The sequence below is a fragment of the Nymphalis io genome, chromosome 28 (genome assembly GCF_905147045.1).
Source record: "Nymphalis io chromosome 28, ilAglIoxx1.1, whole genome shotgun sequence".
Lineage (NCBI taxonomy): Eukaryota > Metazoa > Arthropoda > Insecta > Lepidoptera > Nymphalidae > Nymphalis > Nymphalis io.
The window spans coordinates 1,497,868-1,514,724 of NC_065915.1; the positions used below are offsets into that span (position 1 = coordinate 1,497,868).

General features: G+C 33.6%; 1 protein-coding gene across 2 annotated transcripts; it reads left to right on the forward strand.

The window, feature by feature from the left end:
* Positions 1-319: 319 nt before the first annotated feature.
* Positions 320-15,485, forward strand: LOC126779072 (uncharacterized). 2 transcript variants are annotated; one of them, XM_050502886.1, is made up of 8 exons: positions 320-404; positions 4,344-4,479; positions 5,110-5,270; positions 6,377-6,480; positions 6,994-7,145; positions 7,663-7,737; positions 8,164-8,279; positions 8,771-15,485. In XM_050502886.1, exons 2-8 carry the CDS (start codon positions 4,350-4,352, stop codon positions 9,824-9,826), a joined length of 1,794 nt encoding a protein of 597 aa, XP_050358843.1. In that variant the 5' UTR covers positions 320-404; positions 4,344-4,349; the 3' UTR covers positions 9,827-15,485. The 2 variants fall into 2 exon arrangements, with proteins under 2 accessions (XP_050358843.1, XP_050358844.1); XM_050502887.1 differs by having other exon boundaries at positions 5,128-5,270.
* The last annotated feature ends 1,372 nt before the right edge of the window (positions 15,486-16,857 follow it).

Consider the following 16,857-nt stretch of genomic DNA (forward strand, 5'->3'; position numbering starts at 1 on the left):
TTTTAGTGCGACTGGCGTAATTGATAAAATTATTTATTTATTGTCTTATACTTTTGCTAAATTCCCTTTTTTTTAAAAGTTTGGTAAGCTATATAAATGATTTTTCATAATATTTCTTTATAAAATCCATTGTAAAAAATATAATGTAATAACATAAAAAATATTGAAATATATTTATTAGAATTTATTGTTTGTATGATAAATTATTTTACTTAAAACTAATGCTTAAAACAATATTGCTTAAAAAACCGGTAGAATTCTAGAGATTTAATTATATTTTGTCGATGGCAACTGTTTTGAATCACTAGCGTCGCCAATATGGAAATGAAATGCATGACAACCGCTACGTGAAACAACTAGGAAATAAATAAGGAACAAAAAGTGCTTTCAAATATAACTTTCCGGTAAGTAAAAACTTTTAATAATACATTTATTTCAGGACTTGTTTTTATTGCTGTATATATATTTTAAGAACTATGATGGCGCGGGTTAATCAATAAGGAAAATCTTTTTTCAAAATTCGTCATCATGTATGAACCGGTAGACAGCGGCAATAAAAATTTATTCAAATCTTTTGGACATGCTAGTATATATTAAGGACACTATAAATTAAACATGAAGTGTGATCCTAAATATTTTCATTTATCCCCATGACAACAATTTCAAATGTATCATTTCTCGTTAAGATTGTTTTCTATCGTATGAAAAAGTGTGACATGTCGCGTCATTCATACGGTTTATCATTGAGGGCTCATAATTAAACAACAAGTAAATATCCCGTTATTTACTCGTCACGCTGAATAAATAAGGCAAAGATTAGTGACTTGTAAAGCCTTAGAATATATGTTTACGATCTGTACGGAAACGTGGGCGGTATTTATATGTATATTTCCGTGAAAAAATATCTTAAGTTATTTATAAACTACTTCCATATTAATAGTATTCACGACATACTACAAAGACTTAAAGACTACAAGATATTATGAATAATGTTGATTTGAATCAACTTAGAAATTTGTGTAATAATCCACATCCACAAAAAATTACATGTATTTATTGTAACTTTTATTTTTCCATTAGTGGATAGACAAATCATCCTTAACACATTATATAAATAACCCATCACAAATGATAAGTTTCTATCTCTTTGTGAGAAGCAAAACTCATACATATGATACATGTACATATTTCTAAGATATCAAAATGTTATTTCAACTTAAAGCACTGGCAGGGTCTTTATTATATTAACTTAACATGCAATGTATAAATTTACGGTTGATCCAGTGTGTTTGTGTGGCTTAAACTTTAAAGTAAGTACAAACTACCCTTTCATTAAGGTTTGTTAAGGTACACTTGTCTGTACCTCCGATAATCTTTAAACAACATTTCATGATCAGTTTAATAGTTAAGAAGTGAAACTGTAACAAACAAATAATATGTACATATTTATAATGTTAGTAAGAAAGTCAAGATAAAGCAAATTAATAATTCAATTGCATTTAATGAACGTACCTATGTAATAAAATTTTTAGAAAAGATTAATCATCAATTGTCTTGCCAGTTCTTCATAGCGGAATCTACATTCCGAAGTAGTGGTAACTTTAAATTGATAGTTGAATAGTGCTCGTAAGATGGTGCTCGATGCTCGTTGATAGATAACTTTGTTCTGTATGAGAGAAACATGAATGTGCCTACATAGTAGCCAGTCTAATGATATATGATATAGTGAAATACTGGGCTACAATATTTTTTTTTTTTTTTTATAGAATATTAAGGTGGACGAGCATATGGGCCACCTGATGGTAAATGGTCACCAAACGCCCTTATACATTGGCATTGTAAGAAATGTCAACCATCGCTTATAGCCAATGCGCCACCAACCTTGGGAACTAAGATTTTATGTCCCTTGTGCCTGTAATTACACTGGCTCACTCACCCTTCAAACCGGAACACAATAATATCAAGTATTGCTGTTTTGCGGTAGAATATCTGATGAGTGGGTGGTACCTACCCAGACGAGCTTGCACAAAGCCCTACCACCAGTAAATAGTATTTATTCTATACATAATAATAATTAATAATATTGTATATTATAAATTATATATATATAATATTTATATGTATAATAGTAATTATTCTATACATAGAGGATTCCTCACAATGTTTTCATCGTCAAGTATGTGATGAATTATAAACACAACAGACTGTATCCCAGGGCTGCTCTGAGGAATTATTCTTTCTAATTCCTGCTTCCCCTTTTCTTCACAAGTCTAAGTATGCTGGTTCTGTATGTCATCAATTTGATTATGTACGGAGAAATTTGGCAGGGTAGGGTAGGGTAATGCAGATCATTCTTTCCGACTGTACTGACCGTCGTTGCATTTGGACTCTACTACTACTTACCCTCAGGTGGAGTGGAGTCACTTGCATTCGTGCCAAAAAAAAACAACACTCATGAAATCTTAGTGCTTGTCTTAAATTGACATCACCAAATTGTTAAAATATATTTTTTTGCTTACAATTCAATAAGAAATGGATTTAATAAAACATATCTAATATAAGAAGATATATATTTAATAGATAGGAGTAAGTAAATAGCACATTCCTTAATGGCTGTCGCTTCATATTTTACAGATATTATAAATTATGAAAGATGTATGATCCTTTTGGCCTATACTGATAAAAGTTACATATTATGCGATTTGTTAAATATCCAAATCTTTCTTTCTGACATCAAGGATTTTTCATTCAAAAGAATAAGACGCAAGAAGAGAGAGTATCTCGTAACCATATGAAGTTTTTTTTTTTTAGCAAGAGATTGAATTGAGTATATTGTCCTTTGTATTTAAAAAAATATATTTTCTCCTGACGTAAGACCGTCTAACTTTATCTGTTATAGTATATGGTTTCATATATAGTCTTGTAACGAGTAATATAAGTTATATTGACTGCCTCGTTGATCTAATAGCTAGATATAAGGCTGCGGACCCTGAGTTCAAATCCCTTGTCGGGCCACTAAAAAGTTATTGGGTTTTTATTAGAAAATTCTCAGTAGCAGCCCGGGGTCTGGAAGTTGGATGTGGGTACACTCCCGTGCCTCGAAAAGCACGTAAAGCCGTTAGTCCTGTGCCTGAACTCTTTTCGGTCATGTCGGGTTACCGTCCCATCAGATAATGAGAGTTAGGGAATAAAGAGTGCAATTTTGTTTGCGCACACACTTGTGCACTAATATCTCCTGCGTAGTTGGCTAATCTCTATTGAGATTGGCCGCCGTGGCCGAAATCGATCTAGAGGACATTATTATTATTACAAGTTATATGATTAGGAATTTGTTTATAATGTAAGTAGACTAAAATACTAATATATTGCTAAATATTGGTGTTGTATTTGCATTCAAATAGCAAAATAAGCATTTTAAACTAGACACAATTACATTTTTAATATATATTTATTTCTCAGTAATTTGAGAGTAAAATATAATAAGGAGAATTTTAATTGGTTTATTTATACATTGGCATTGAGAATATATATTGTTATTATTAATCTATACGTCTATACTATTATTATAAATACGAAAGTAATTCTGACTGTCAATCTGTATGTTACGCTTTCAGGGCTAAACTGAATGTATTTCGTTTTGTATAAAGTTAGCTTGAACCCTAAGAGAAATCACGCTTATATACTTTTTTATTAAAGTTAACACCTGACTTTACTTGCCTTTGCTCATGTGATGCGTCACTGTTACTCGGGCGTGCCTCACTGTTCTATTTTTAAATTTTTTTTCGAATTGACCTGTTGCTGCCTGTTTTGTCACCTTTGTTGTGGGCGGATGGCGAGTCTTTAAGATACGTAAGGGTTTACAATATGAGACTCTTCTAACTCGCCCCTCTTTACTTTCATTAAGTCTCATTATTTTCCGCGTATTTTCATTTTAATTCCATGTTTAAACGTCGATAATAGCAAGGTTTTGCAAAAAGTCGATATTAGCAAGGTATTGCTGACCAGATATCCGCTCGGAATGGAAAAACGCTTCCTTAATTAGCGCAGTGTCATCAAACACATTTCAAAAACGTTTGCCGCTTCGGTTTATTACTAACCACTTACATAGCTTACACGATAAGCAAGTTGCACTGGCTCTTTCGCTAATACTAAGTACTTGTTAGGGATAAGTACTAAGATTTACTTGCTAAACCCCACGTAAACGAGGCATAAGGCCTATTTCAGCGAAGTTCGAAATTGCTTCGAGATATCCTGTTCCTCAGCTCCTCATTGTATATGAAAATAATACGAAGCGATTTAAGAAGCAACATTACATTTGTTATGTTATTGTTATTATATTACAGAACACAATGTCCTCTGGACGAGGTCGCGGGTACACGGGGCGGCATCATCTACCTCAGCGCGATACACGTCCCGGCGAAGACCTGGACGAGATCAATGCGGCTAGGACGCTAGCTGAACTAAGCCCTAGGTCCACAGGTAAGTACGAGTTCATATCGTCACCTTGACATTACCTTACCGTACCCTAGTCATAGTATGTAAAACCTAAGATGATATTTTTCTGAATAATGAAAAAGCAAAAAACAAGATGATGTCCGATTGACTCGTGGTTTGTTCATCGTGGTTTTTTGGCTTTCAATTTTTTTTTTATGCGCCGGTATGGCAATTTGAATAGTCTGTAAATATACAGCCATACCAACCAAGCATATACAAACCAAGCTGCTCCAATGTGGATTTGTGGTACATGTGGTAGACTTTCACACGTGCAGGTTTCCTCACGATTCCTTAACCGCCGTGCGTGACATGAATATTATAAACACATGAAAAAATCATTGGTACTTGTCTGGCCTTGAACACGCAACTGTCGTGTAAGATTCACGTCTTCCAACCAATGGGGCATCTCGGCTCAATGCATTGCATGCTAAATGTTATAATTATACTTGGAGATGGTATCAGATTTAAATTCAATTATTTACATTTATATATTTAACTCGTCTTGCAGATTATTAAAATCACAGACAAACAAATATTTTTTATTTATTTGCATAAATAACATAAATTCTATACAATGAACGGTAGAAAAAAAAGTTATTAATTTGTCGTTAACAGTAAAACGCGTCATTCCAGACACGAAATTGGAGATGAAGGGGGATGTGAGTGAAGATGAAGAAAAACCGGTTCAGGACAAGACGGATATATACCGTCCGGAAGACGACGCGCTCTCAGAGCTGCTTTACGTGGATGAGCAGTTCGCACCATTGTTAGTACTGGTAGGTTTCAATTTTTTTTTCTAAACTCTTATATTATAAGCGACGATACATCAGTAACAGCCTGTGTATGTCCCACTGATTTTTTTTTTTTTTGAGGAAAAGATTTTGTAGCTAAGACTCATAGCACATATATCAACGGATCGTGACCGTAACAACTCGAGCCGTTCAGTATTCTTTGTAAGAAATTTCCTACTGCAAAGCACACTAATCGGAATCGTAAAGTAAACGACTCGCCTCGTCATCGTCGGGACGAGCTCACGAACCGCGGTGGTCGAACAGCGGTCCCCGTCTCTCCGGCGCGCTTACGTCTCATGTCCACCCTTGCCCCTCCCACCTTTACTGGTGGTAGAGCTTTGTGCAAACTCGTCTAGGTAGGTACCACCCACTCATCAGATATTCTACAGCAAAACAGCAGTACTTGGTATTGTTGTGTTCCGGTTTGAAGGGTGAGTGAGCCAGTGTAATTACAGGCACAAGGGACATAACATCTTAGTTCCCAAGGTTGGTGGTGACTTACTGATGAAGTCCCCCTTACTGTTGTAAGCGATGGTTAACATTTCTTACAATGCCAATGTCTATGGGCTTTGGTGACCACTTACCAAAATTATTATTGAAGTAAATTATTATTTTATATAGAATATAAGTGAATCGATATCGACAGGTAGACAAAAACTTTGAGGATGCGTCACGTTTACGCACATTTCGTTACATGAAAGAGACGAAAGATATGACATAGGGAGAAAGAGAGGTATATATTCCGAGGTCACGGAAATGGAGCAACGATATAAAGCGATAGAATAAGCTATCGCACATTCGTTGTCTATCTGTACCACAAAGAGAAATACACTAGAATAATCTATGGCACTCATAATGGATTTGAATGTCAGCAAAGTTGCTGTCGGTATTTAGCGAGAAAAAATTAAAGTATATAAGTAGTTTAATGGAATAATGCTTTTTCATTAATAACTGTACCAAGTACTGCTGTTTTGCGGTAGAATATCTGATGAGTGGGTGGTACCTACCTAGGCGAGCTTACTCAAAGCCCTACCACCAGTATATTATAAGCGAAGATCAATAGTAAATTTATTTTGTTTTTTTTTTTTCAGTTAGAACAGTTTTCTCCGGGCGAGGACGGTATACAGTTCAATAGGAAGTTACGACATTTCGAAACTACAGTAACAAACATGTGCTCGGATGAAACTCGACTACAGTAAGTACTAATTGACAATTTTTTATTTTTTTCTTCCCTGCTGGGTAAAAAAACTGAGCAAGCACAAGCACTTTTAAATTTTCATGTGCTTAATTTGTGCTTATAACTCATTTGCTGCTCGGTGATGAAGGGAAATGTCACATAAAATCCTGCTATATATAATTATAAGTATATATCGGACACGGTCACCAATATAGTCAAAAATTAAAGCGCGGCGCGTAACCGTAAATATTGGCAGCACTATCGCAATGTCATCAACGCTCGGAAACGTCACACTGTTATCAACACTAGGAACTGTCATACGTTTTTTTTTTCTTTGTTTTTCGTTTAATAGTTGTTCTTATAATTAAAAATGATTTCGTATTTAACTTTTGTTTGCTCGATAACCCAAGTACCAATGCAAAATGTCCATTAATGTTAGTTATATGCTCTATCCGACATATATATGCTTACAAGTTATAGCCTCATTGCTGTAGTATTATATGATCTTATTAACGTTTATTGTCCCCGCAGACAGGCTTTCGCGTCGTTCCGCGCGGCGGCGCTGCAGAGCTCGGTGACGTCACGCAAGCTGGCGGCCGTGGGCGCGTCCTTCACGCGCCAGCAGCGCCAGCAGCTGCTCCGAGCTTCCCTGCTCAACATTGTCATGCAAGGGACTTTCACTAGTGAGATGGCTTTCTATTTATTTTATATTACAAGTTTATTATTATCTTAGATGCTGTGTCTTTTTTGCATGTCGTGATTATCTTAAGTATGGCAACTTTTACCCACAGACCTATTAATTTATAATTATTACTGTATCTCATGTTGGTAATCCTAAATTTATAAATATATTATAAGTTAAGCATTAGCTTCAGTCAGGTGTTGGAAATGACATAAGCCTTTATAAGGTTTTATAAGGTTTTTTTACAACACATATAAATTTAAATTGTTGTATGTCGTTTTTTTTATAAATGGCAGCTTCCTCCTGATATCTCACTTCCACACTATACACATCTCTCTTGCATCCTTGGTATATACAAGCGGAACAATTTCTGCCGTGTTTTCCTATAATATAATGATTCTATGTTTATATCTAATACAACATCTGTCCATGTATCATAACACAATATTGAATCATAAGGGTTTGTCTTAATATATTAAACGTAATTATAATTAATAGCATTACTTTTAAAATTTCAGAATTGGAAGTTCTCGAGAGATCAAATCCAATATATTTAATAAATGCAGCCAACTTGATGGGTGATTATTTCGCAGGTAACAAAAAAAATTGTTATGGATGTTATGTTGCGATTTTAGCAAAAAATTATAGTTTGATTCGAATTGACCTAGCCTGGACCTGATTCTCAACAGAGACCAGTCATCAGCGTAGGACATATTATAGTGCACAAGTGTGGGCGCTCACACTAGTGTACTCACTCTCATGTGAGTGTACTCACTCTCTCATTGGCTCGATTCAGAGCTTGAATACAGGACTTCGGGTTTGTGGTCTTCTAAACTAGCCAATTATTAATAGACCAAGAATTATTGTTCATAATTTAAATTGTTTTATCAGAATTAAGAGCATCTTGTAAGATAAATATGAAGTATAATACCGTACTAAGTAAATTGTAACGACCAAATCAAACTCTGTAATGAAGATATATTACTTTAATTAATGTTATAAAATTATATCAATTCCAGAGGCTCGTCTTTGTAATGGAAACAAAGTTCACATTTTGGCAAATCCGCTCCTACAGTATATGAGAGCCCTACTGGCAAGTGATGATTTGAGGGCACACCGCAGTCTCGCTACGCAGGTAATCTTGTTATTTATTTCACTTAATTTAATATTAACAAATAATAAATTTGTATTATTCATGGCATAAGGAAGGAATAAGGAAAAGAAGAAATATTTTTTATAATATCTCATGATTATAATTACTTTGTTTAAAATAATGATAAACAATATGTATGTAGATCTTTAGTTTCTATAAACTTCTGATAGTGAAATAAGCACTAAATGGCTCCTTGGAATACTCCCTATATTAATCAATTTCACGTTCATAGTTATTATCCGTTTTTAAAATTACAGAAAAAAAGACGGACAATTGTAAAAATAGTTGTTTTAGGTTTGATGACTTGCAAATAGCTATATTAAAATAATGCAATTATTTTGGAATCACAGACAATTTTATTTAAACGTATTAATAATTTAAGAACTATAAAAATAGATCTTATATTTTACCTTAAAAATGTGTCAACAGTTTATTTAAATTTATTACTAAAATATCCCTTTGTTTTTTTACAGCTCATGCAAAATGGCAGAGAACTGCTATCAGTCCTTGCCCAAGAGTTAGATGAACTATCAATTTCCATACGACTACGTCTGCTAACACCACCGCCAGTGAGCATAATATGGCTACTTTTATCAGCAGATTTGTGCTTGAATAAATTCCTGCCATTACCAAATACGCTTCAGCAGTTTTATGCAGCGCATTTAGATTTAACAACAGAAGAAAGTTTTAGTGAAGTTACATATGGATCATGGAAAAAAAAAGATGATTATAGGTCAGACGCCAGCTCGGATACAGAGAAAGTCAATCAGAATATGTCACAAATTAGTTTAAACCATGATGAGGACGCAAAACCAAAATTGAGACCTATTCTTGGGGCAGGTGCTGGACTGCTAAGACAGGAACAGTTGACCCAGGATAATTTCGACACATGGACAACAAAAAGTAGTTTAACCAAAAGATACGACTTGAACTCCTGGAGACAGGCCGATGAGGAGAAGAAAGCAGAAGCGGAACCTGTATTTAACCCCACCGTTTTACCCCCGAACATACAAAATTATGTTCCCGACTATCCCCCACCTAATTATAATTATCAAGAGAATTATGCTAACTATTTACAGCAAGGAGATGGTGCATACATACAGAATTTCCAATCAACCCCAAATTATAATGCACCAGAATTTGTCCCACAGTACTCTGCTGAACGACCTAATCCAGCTCCTGAAAGAGTGAATAATGAAATACAGAAAACATGTAACCGAAGACTAGTTGAAAACTGGCGTAGAGAAAAGAGTGATTTGAAAGAAGACTCAAATAAAAATAAGAAAAATTGGACAAGACAACGTTCACAGGATAACCTAGATGATGAGACTGAGAAAGATAACGAAAAGTTTCGTTCCGTTTCACGGAGTTCGCGAGAATCCCGACAGTCGAATCCGGGCAGGGCGAATAGACGAAACAGCGGGGACAATGATTCCAAAACATCACCAAGGAGACATGTTACGGAAGTGCCAAGAAATCATAAATACTGGGATCACGATGATCGCTGTGACAAAGATTATAACAGTTAGTGACAGCTTTGGTTAAACAGTTAACAGATGTCTTACTAGTACTTTGAAATTGTGCTTGTGATCTCACTTTGGTGTTATTCGGACTGAAAGTTTTGTGTATGATAAAACTTCAAATGGATTTATCGGATTCGGTGAGTGGTAAATAAATTGTTTGTTAATTTTGTACATGAAATTTGGATGTAAAATTTTGTAATATGCATTTCAAAGATTTTAACTAATCTAGAGATACATTGATTAAGGAAATTTTCTAGATAACGCTAGCTTAAAGCCTGTGGCTTGAAATTCATATTCAAATAAAGTGCCGCCATTTTTAATACTAGAGGTAATTTCTACCTCAGACTTATATTGCACATGCAATATAAGTCTATGCACAAAATATAGTAATTTAAATTATTAATAAGGAAGATAAATAGCAGACATGTTAAATACATACTCTACAGCAAACTTTAATGTATACGTTTGATAAACACAAACATTGAAGGTAATCGACAACAATACACTAGTTATCTCAAAATTAAATATGTATGCAAGGGAAAGCAAAATCATTGGAGAACTAGAGGATAAAGATATACAGACTAGATAGTGGAATTCTAATTAATGCGCCTTCAAGCATAACTATGTAACTCATATTTATCTTCACAAATTGCTTAAAAATTATTGTATTGATTCCATTTTAGTTTTATAAATTATTTTTTTTCGAATTCATAATTGCGTTTGTGTGCACACTGCATGTTCGTTTTGACAACAAAGTTATTCTTTCTGTCATAAATTGTTGTCACTAAAAATTTTTGTTTTGTCAGTTCAATAAAGTAGTTTCGAATATAGATTCTTGCACTAAGCTGCATTAAGCTTGTTATTTGTTCTTCATCAGAAACAATCATTACTAAACTTTTGAACATTAAATCTATATTATGAACTAGGCCAGGATAATGATTACGATAAAAAGGTCTACGTGGAAAATGAGAGAAATTGTAAAATTATTGATATTTCGAAATCGGCATCATAATAAGATATAATAACCGAGTGCCTTGATAATGTTCTCTATAATGTAATGATCTTTTCAATGCATAGATTTGTGCAAGCAATAGGTAACAGGACATATCTATGTCGATAAGGTCCTATTTTGTGAACAATCTTTATCATATAGCCTATTGGCAGGATGAGTAGTCTAAAGACAAATAAATAATGCTAACCTTCAATTGCCATTTTATCATTGGCTTAAATAATCTATGGTATAATGAAGGATATATAAATAAAGGTCATTTATCTTGACTTCTGCTATTGGAATAGGCTTTAGAAATTCATTCGTCGTTCAATATTGCTAAATGACATCATTTAAAAATTTAATCACAAAGATTTATTATATATTAATAAATTCACATAATAGCCTTTTATTAATTGGATTGGTGTTACAATGTTACCTTGTAAAAATGTGTTTGTTTCCATATTTTTAGGGCCTTTACTAATTGCAATCATGAATTTTTTTTTTAACCTGAATGGTGTGGGAAATTCTTTGTATGACATAATTCTAAATATCATTTGTATCATCATCGGTTAATAATTAATATTGATATGTCGCTATAGAGAGTTATAAAAGCTCACAGTTTAACTCGAGGGTCATTAGTGACTGAAAAATGAATAAAATATGTATTTATTTAAAATCGGTATCGGTATACTCATGATTTAGGTCAAGCGAAAGTTGTTTCATAAGAAATAAATCTGAAATTTGACTCGGTTTCATATTCTATTTTAGAAAAATTACCCTTTTTTTTAAATCAATATATGATTAAATTTAACAAGAAGGTATGTAGTGAAACTGATTTGTTTCATTGTTTACATTTTTCGCCGCATATGCAATATAAATGAATCATTAGACATAATCATTAGCCCTTTGTTTGGTAATCTATACTCACTGATCATTTAAGTCCTCTTAGCTGAGCATTAAAAGAAGTTGCTCTAAGAATGGATTTAGTTCATTATATAAATTCATTAAATCAGTTTTTAACATGCTCGAGTCCAATTTAATGTCAAGTTTTGACTTTTTTTTTATAAAACAGCCTCTTGATATTTAGTTTTGCTCAATAGAAATGTTAGCTTACAGTATAATCTAGTATAGAACACAGTGTGTCTAATTACTTCACTAATGATATTAATGTTACAGTCCAGTCAATCTCCTGATGAAAATTTTACTTTTGAAATAATTTAAGGTAGTTATATATCAGTATTTGTGTGTCACATTTATTTGTAACTCAGTCAGTAGGACCATGCGTGGTCCCCTACCTTCAATAATATACGCAGTTTTGAAAATGTTGCCAGTTAAAATTAATTTTGATTGAGAGATCTGACTGTAATATATGGAGTTGTTGAATACAATATACATTTTAATTTTTATTTTTTTTGCTCAATTTTAGATAGTTTCCTAAATGACATACTTTAGATTTCAATCTTTAGTTAATTAATACAGGGCTTAAATGAATATAATAGAAGTGTGATTATAACTTTTGTCCTATCTTCTTCTTCTTCTTCTGCCTAGCGTTTTCCCGGCCTAGTAACGCCAGGGTCCGCTTTCCTGCATCTATGCCTCCACTTTGTCCGATCTGAAGCGTCCTCCTTAGTGAGATCGTGCTCTCTCATATCGTCCCTCACAACATCGAGCCAGTGCTTCTTGGGCCTGCCGCGGAATCTAGGGCCTTCGACAACAAAGTCCAGGCATCGGTTCCCGACATAGTCTGGTGGTCTGCGGCTAATGTGGCCAAACCAACGCAGACGGCTTTCCTGCAACTTATCCGCTACATCGCAAACTCCCAAGGCTACCACGGATGTCCTCGTTACGAATGCGATCTAGTCGCGTAACGCCACACATCCACCGCAGCATCTTCATTTCCGTGACGTGAAGTTACTGAAGGTGTCTCGCGAAAGCGAACTGTGGCCGTCTCGCTGCCGTACAATAAGACTGGTCGGATGATGCACTTGTACACAAGGCCCTTTAATTTCACCGGTATCCTGCGATCACAGATTACCCCGGTGACTTCCCGCCATTTGGCTCAGGCTGCGTTTATTCGAGCTCTGACGTCGTGGTCGATTGTACCAGACTCGTGCAGTACGGACCCGAGGTATTTAAAATTTTCCGTCTTGATAACGGATTCTCCGCCTATCTTTAAGGGTTCGGGGTCCGTACTGCCACAGGTCATATACTCGGTCTTCTCAACATTTAGCATCAGACCTCCCCTCTCTAGCACACCCTTCCACTGGTTCACCTTTTGCTCCAATACCTGTTTGTCCTCATCTACCAGCCCAATGTCATCAGCATACATCATGAGCCAGGGAGACGGCTCATGGGCTTTCACTGTGACAACGTCAAGCACTAAACTGAACAGAAAAGGATTCAAGGCCGAGCCTTGGTGGACACCTACTGTGATCGGGAAAGGGTGTGTGTCGCCAACGGCGGTCCTTACTATTGATTCCGAATTATGGTACATGTCTCGGATAATGTCAATATAGATTTGTGGCTCGTTCTTCATTTTCAAAGCCCACCATATAATTTGGCGTGGGACGCAGTCAAATGCCTTCTGCAGGTCTAGAAACGCCATGTATAGCGGCTTCTTCTTTTCCCTGTGGGCCACAGATTGGGCGAAACCCATATTGACATTCCGAGACAGTACATTCTTGCCGGAGCCTTGAATCGATTACGCGTTTTGTCCTATATATATTAATAATATAATAACACTTTCAATTATTTTAAGTTGTAATTACTACACTTTAACGACATGAAATACTAAAATTCTTTATAAATAATATGGTATGTTATGTGTAATTTGTTTTGGAAGCTTATAATATCTTAAAACTAATAATTGCTAATATTTTCTCTGACCTTTCAGAGACAATGTGATCGGAGTGAAATTGTTCATACTACCCACTGTATATATCCAGTGAGGTTGGGTTAGGTTAGGTTAGGACAAAAGTTTACTTCTTTATCAGGATTGACTTAAATTTATCTGCATATTACATAATTGCTGTTATATTTGTCATGAAATAGATTCTACTAAGACATACTTACATGAAACAAAATAAATAAGGAAAAAGGGAAATCTAAATTTTAACTAATAGAATACTGTGGTAAATATTTTTTTCAATAGAGTGCACGCGGCGTATATCTAATGGCCAGTGCTGCCATACATAAAAAGACACGCTTTACTTCTATGTTTATTATATACTATGTCATGATTAACCAACAAGCTTGGTCACATCTACACTGTAAAAACAATTTATGTAAAATTTTATGTAAAAAAAATTGTTTAATACGGTTTAATTTAAATTATAACTATAATCCACCAATCTGTATTGGAGCAGCATGGTGGAATAGCTTCCAAACTTTATCAAAAAAGAGATTAGGCTGTTTTTTGAACAAAAACTTTGAGGTCCTAGTCCATTAAAAAATAAATAAAATGTATTTTATTTCATTTGTATAGTGGTGCTTTTAAATTGTAACAAAATTAATAATTATCGTTATTTATTTTGTTTGCGAAATTTTTATTCTGTTTTTTTAGTAACGAGAAATTAATATGGAAGGATTATTTACATAACAAGACCTTGTAAGTTGTAAATGCAAATATCGCGTATTTATATAATATAACGTATAGAAAGTCTGTAAAGAGGAGCGGCAAAGATATATTAAATGTCTTAGGAATTATTCGCGAATATTTGTAAAACCGCGCGTTTTGTTTTTGTATAAAGATTAATTCATCGACAAATGTACACCATAATATATTTAAATCTAAACTTTAGTATAGAATGATGAACTTGTATAAAAACCGCAGGCGGTTTTATAAAACGATTTGTAATAAACTTACGAAAATCTAGATTGATCTCAAAAAAAAAAAAATACAATTTCAAATGTGACATATTGATCCTCTTTCGTGTTATAACCGTCATGTACTAAATAATCTGTGCTGTTGGCAAAAATAAAAGCCGATAAAGTGCCTTATTGACTTCACAACTTGCACGAACTTTGCTGTGGGGACGACAGGTTGTTGAAACTTTGGGCACTCGCCATTATACACACCATATAAATTGTACTACAAGTATCTATTACTTTGGTTTGTATTGAATGTAAAAGTTTTCAATGTTCTTTGCGACATAATACTTTTATTTAAAAAATTAATGCAGCCGTTCAATCTAGATTTTTGTCAATAATATTAATAAACGGCCTTACTTATAAGTGAATATGAAGTTGCTTGTAGCTGTTTAGTTATACACTGATTTCTCTCTTTCTGTCACCATTGATTTGACATTCGAAAGAAGACAGCATTGTTTGACTAATAACCCGCTAAACAACATATATAAGTAAGGTCAATATCCTAATACTATATGAAGCGCAAGACGCATTATAAATTTAGTTTAATTATAACCGTCAAACTAACCAATTGGAAAATAATAAAAACTGATAATTTTGTAAGCTCATATTAAATAAAGAGTGCTTCCTGATACTTATTTTAAAATTTTATCTAGTTATTATTTTTTAATATTATTTAACCAATTTCAAAGGTTAAAGGTAAAAGCTTGGACGGTTTAATCGATTATGAAATGGTGCATTAAATTAATTTGTATATATAGAAACATGTACGGTTGAAATTAGATTATGTATTTAGTGTTAAATAAGATTTTTATGCCAATAAGTATATTTTAATATAATATGTACAATTATAATCAAAATATTTTCATAACATAGTTTTCATTCAATATATGTGTATTGTTTCAAGCTTTTAAATATTTAATTAAAAATAGAATATTTTTTTAAAGGGTAATATGAGTTTATAAATGAAATTTGTTTCTATTAAACCACTTTAAAGATTATATTGAATTAATTCTCTTCTTTATCTATTAAAAATTACTAGATTTTAATTTCGCTTTAGTGTGATGTAGCTATGTACTACTTAAATAGTAAAAGGTTCTATGTAACAGATACATCTAATTATGGCTATGACTGGTGAAGGTTTGAAGGACTATTACACTTCCCCGTCATTAGTCTTATTTTAAATCGGTTGAAATTGCAGAGCAGAGCAACATATATAATATTATAATATAATAAAAACTTCACCATAACAGGCTGCATTTTCTGGTATAAGTTTATCTATATTGGCCTTACTTATTGTTAATTGGCTTATTAGGTACCCAATGCTATGTCTTTTTCTTACAAATGTCAAATCGATAATCAAAGAAAGAGCGCAATAAGTTTTTTTTAACTAAATATCCTCTGAACAATGTATATAAGTAAGGCTGAATTAAGTTTTTTTTTTTTTCAGTTAGGCATAATAAGAAACGTATTATTGAGTTTTCATACTGTAATTGAATAAAAGAAACTTGTAATATGAGAGTACATCATATGTTTTGTTTGTTTTACATGTATTAATTTGGTTTGTCAAATGCAAAAGCAGGGATGGCTCAGTGGTTAGAACGCGTGAATCTAAACTGATGGCTTCAAACCCGGGCAAGCACCACTGAATTTTCATGTGCTTAATTTGTGCTTATAATTCATCTCGTGCATAACGGTGAAGGAAAACATCGTAAGGAAACCTGCATGTGTCTAATTTCACTGAAATTCTGCCACATGTGTATTCCACCAACCCGCATTTAAACAGCATGGAGGAATAAGCTCCAAACCACCTCCTCAAAAAGGAGAGAAGGCTTAGCCCAGTAGTTGGACATTCACACGTTCCTTGCTTACTTGTTAATTGTACATATTATATTATAATGTAAAATGGCATAAATAAGTTTGATAGACATAATAATTGATAATATCTGCCATGCAAATGGGAATTGTAACTAGGTGCATAATTAAATAGCAAATTTTGTTACATATATAAGATGCTCGGAAGTCAATGCAATCAAATCTTGGTGATATTTATGTTTTTACAAAAATGTTTTATTTATCTAATATATAAGAACGAACTAGAATCAACTATGTCCTTTAATAAGTATGATTTTAAATAAAAGTAAACTTAAACCATGATTGTATCACTAATAGACCTTGT

Coding starts and splice junctions, on each gene's coding strand:
- LOC126779072 (XM_050502886.1), top strand. CDS start 4,350: ATGTCCTCTGGACGAGGTCGCGGGTACACGGGGCGGCATCATCTACCT. Junction 6,481..6,993: donor TCGGATGAAACTCGACTACA/GTAAGTACTAAT, acceptor TTGTCCCCGCAG/ACAGGCTTTCGCGTCGTTCC. Junction 7,146..7,662: donor CATGCAAGGGACTTTCACTA/GTGAGATGGCTT, acceptor TTAAAATTTCAG/AATTGGAAGTTCTCGAGAGA.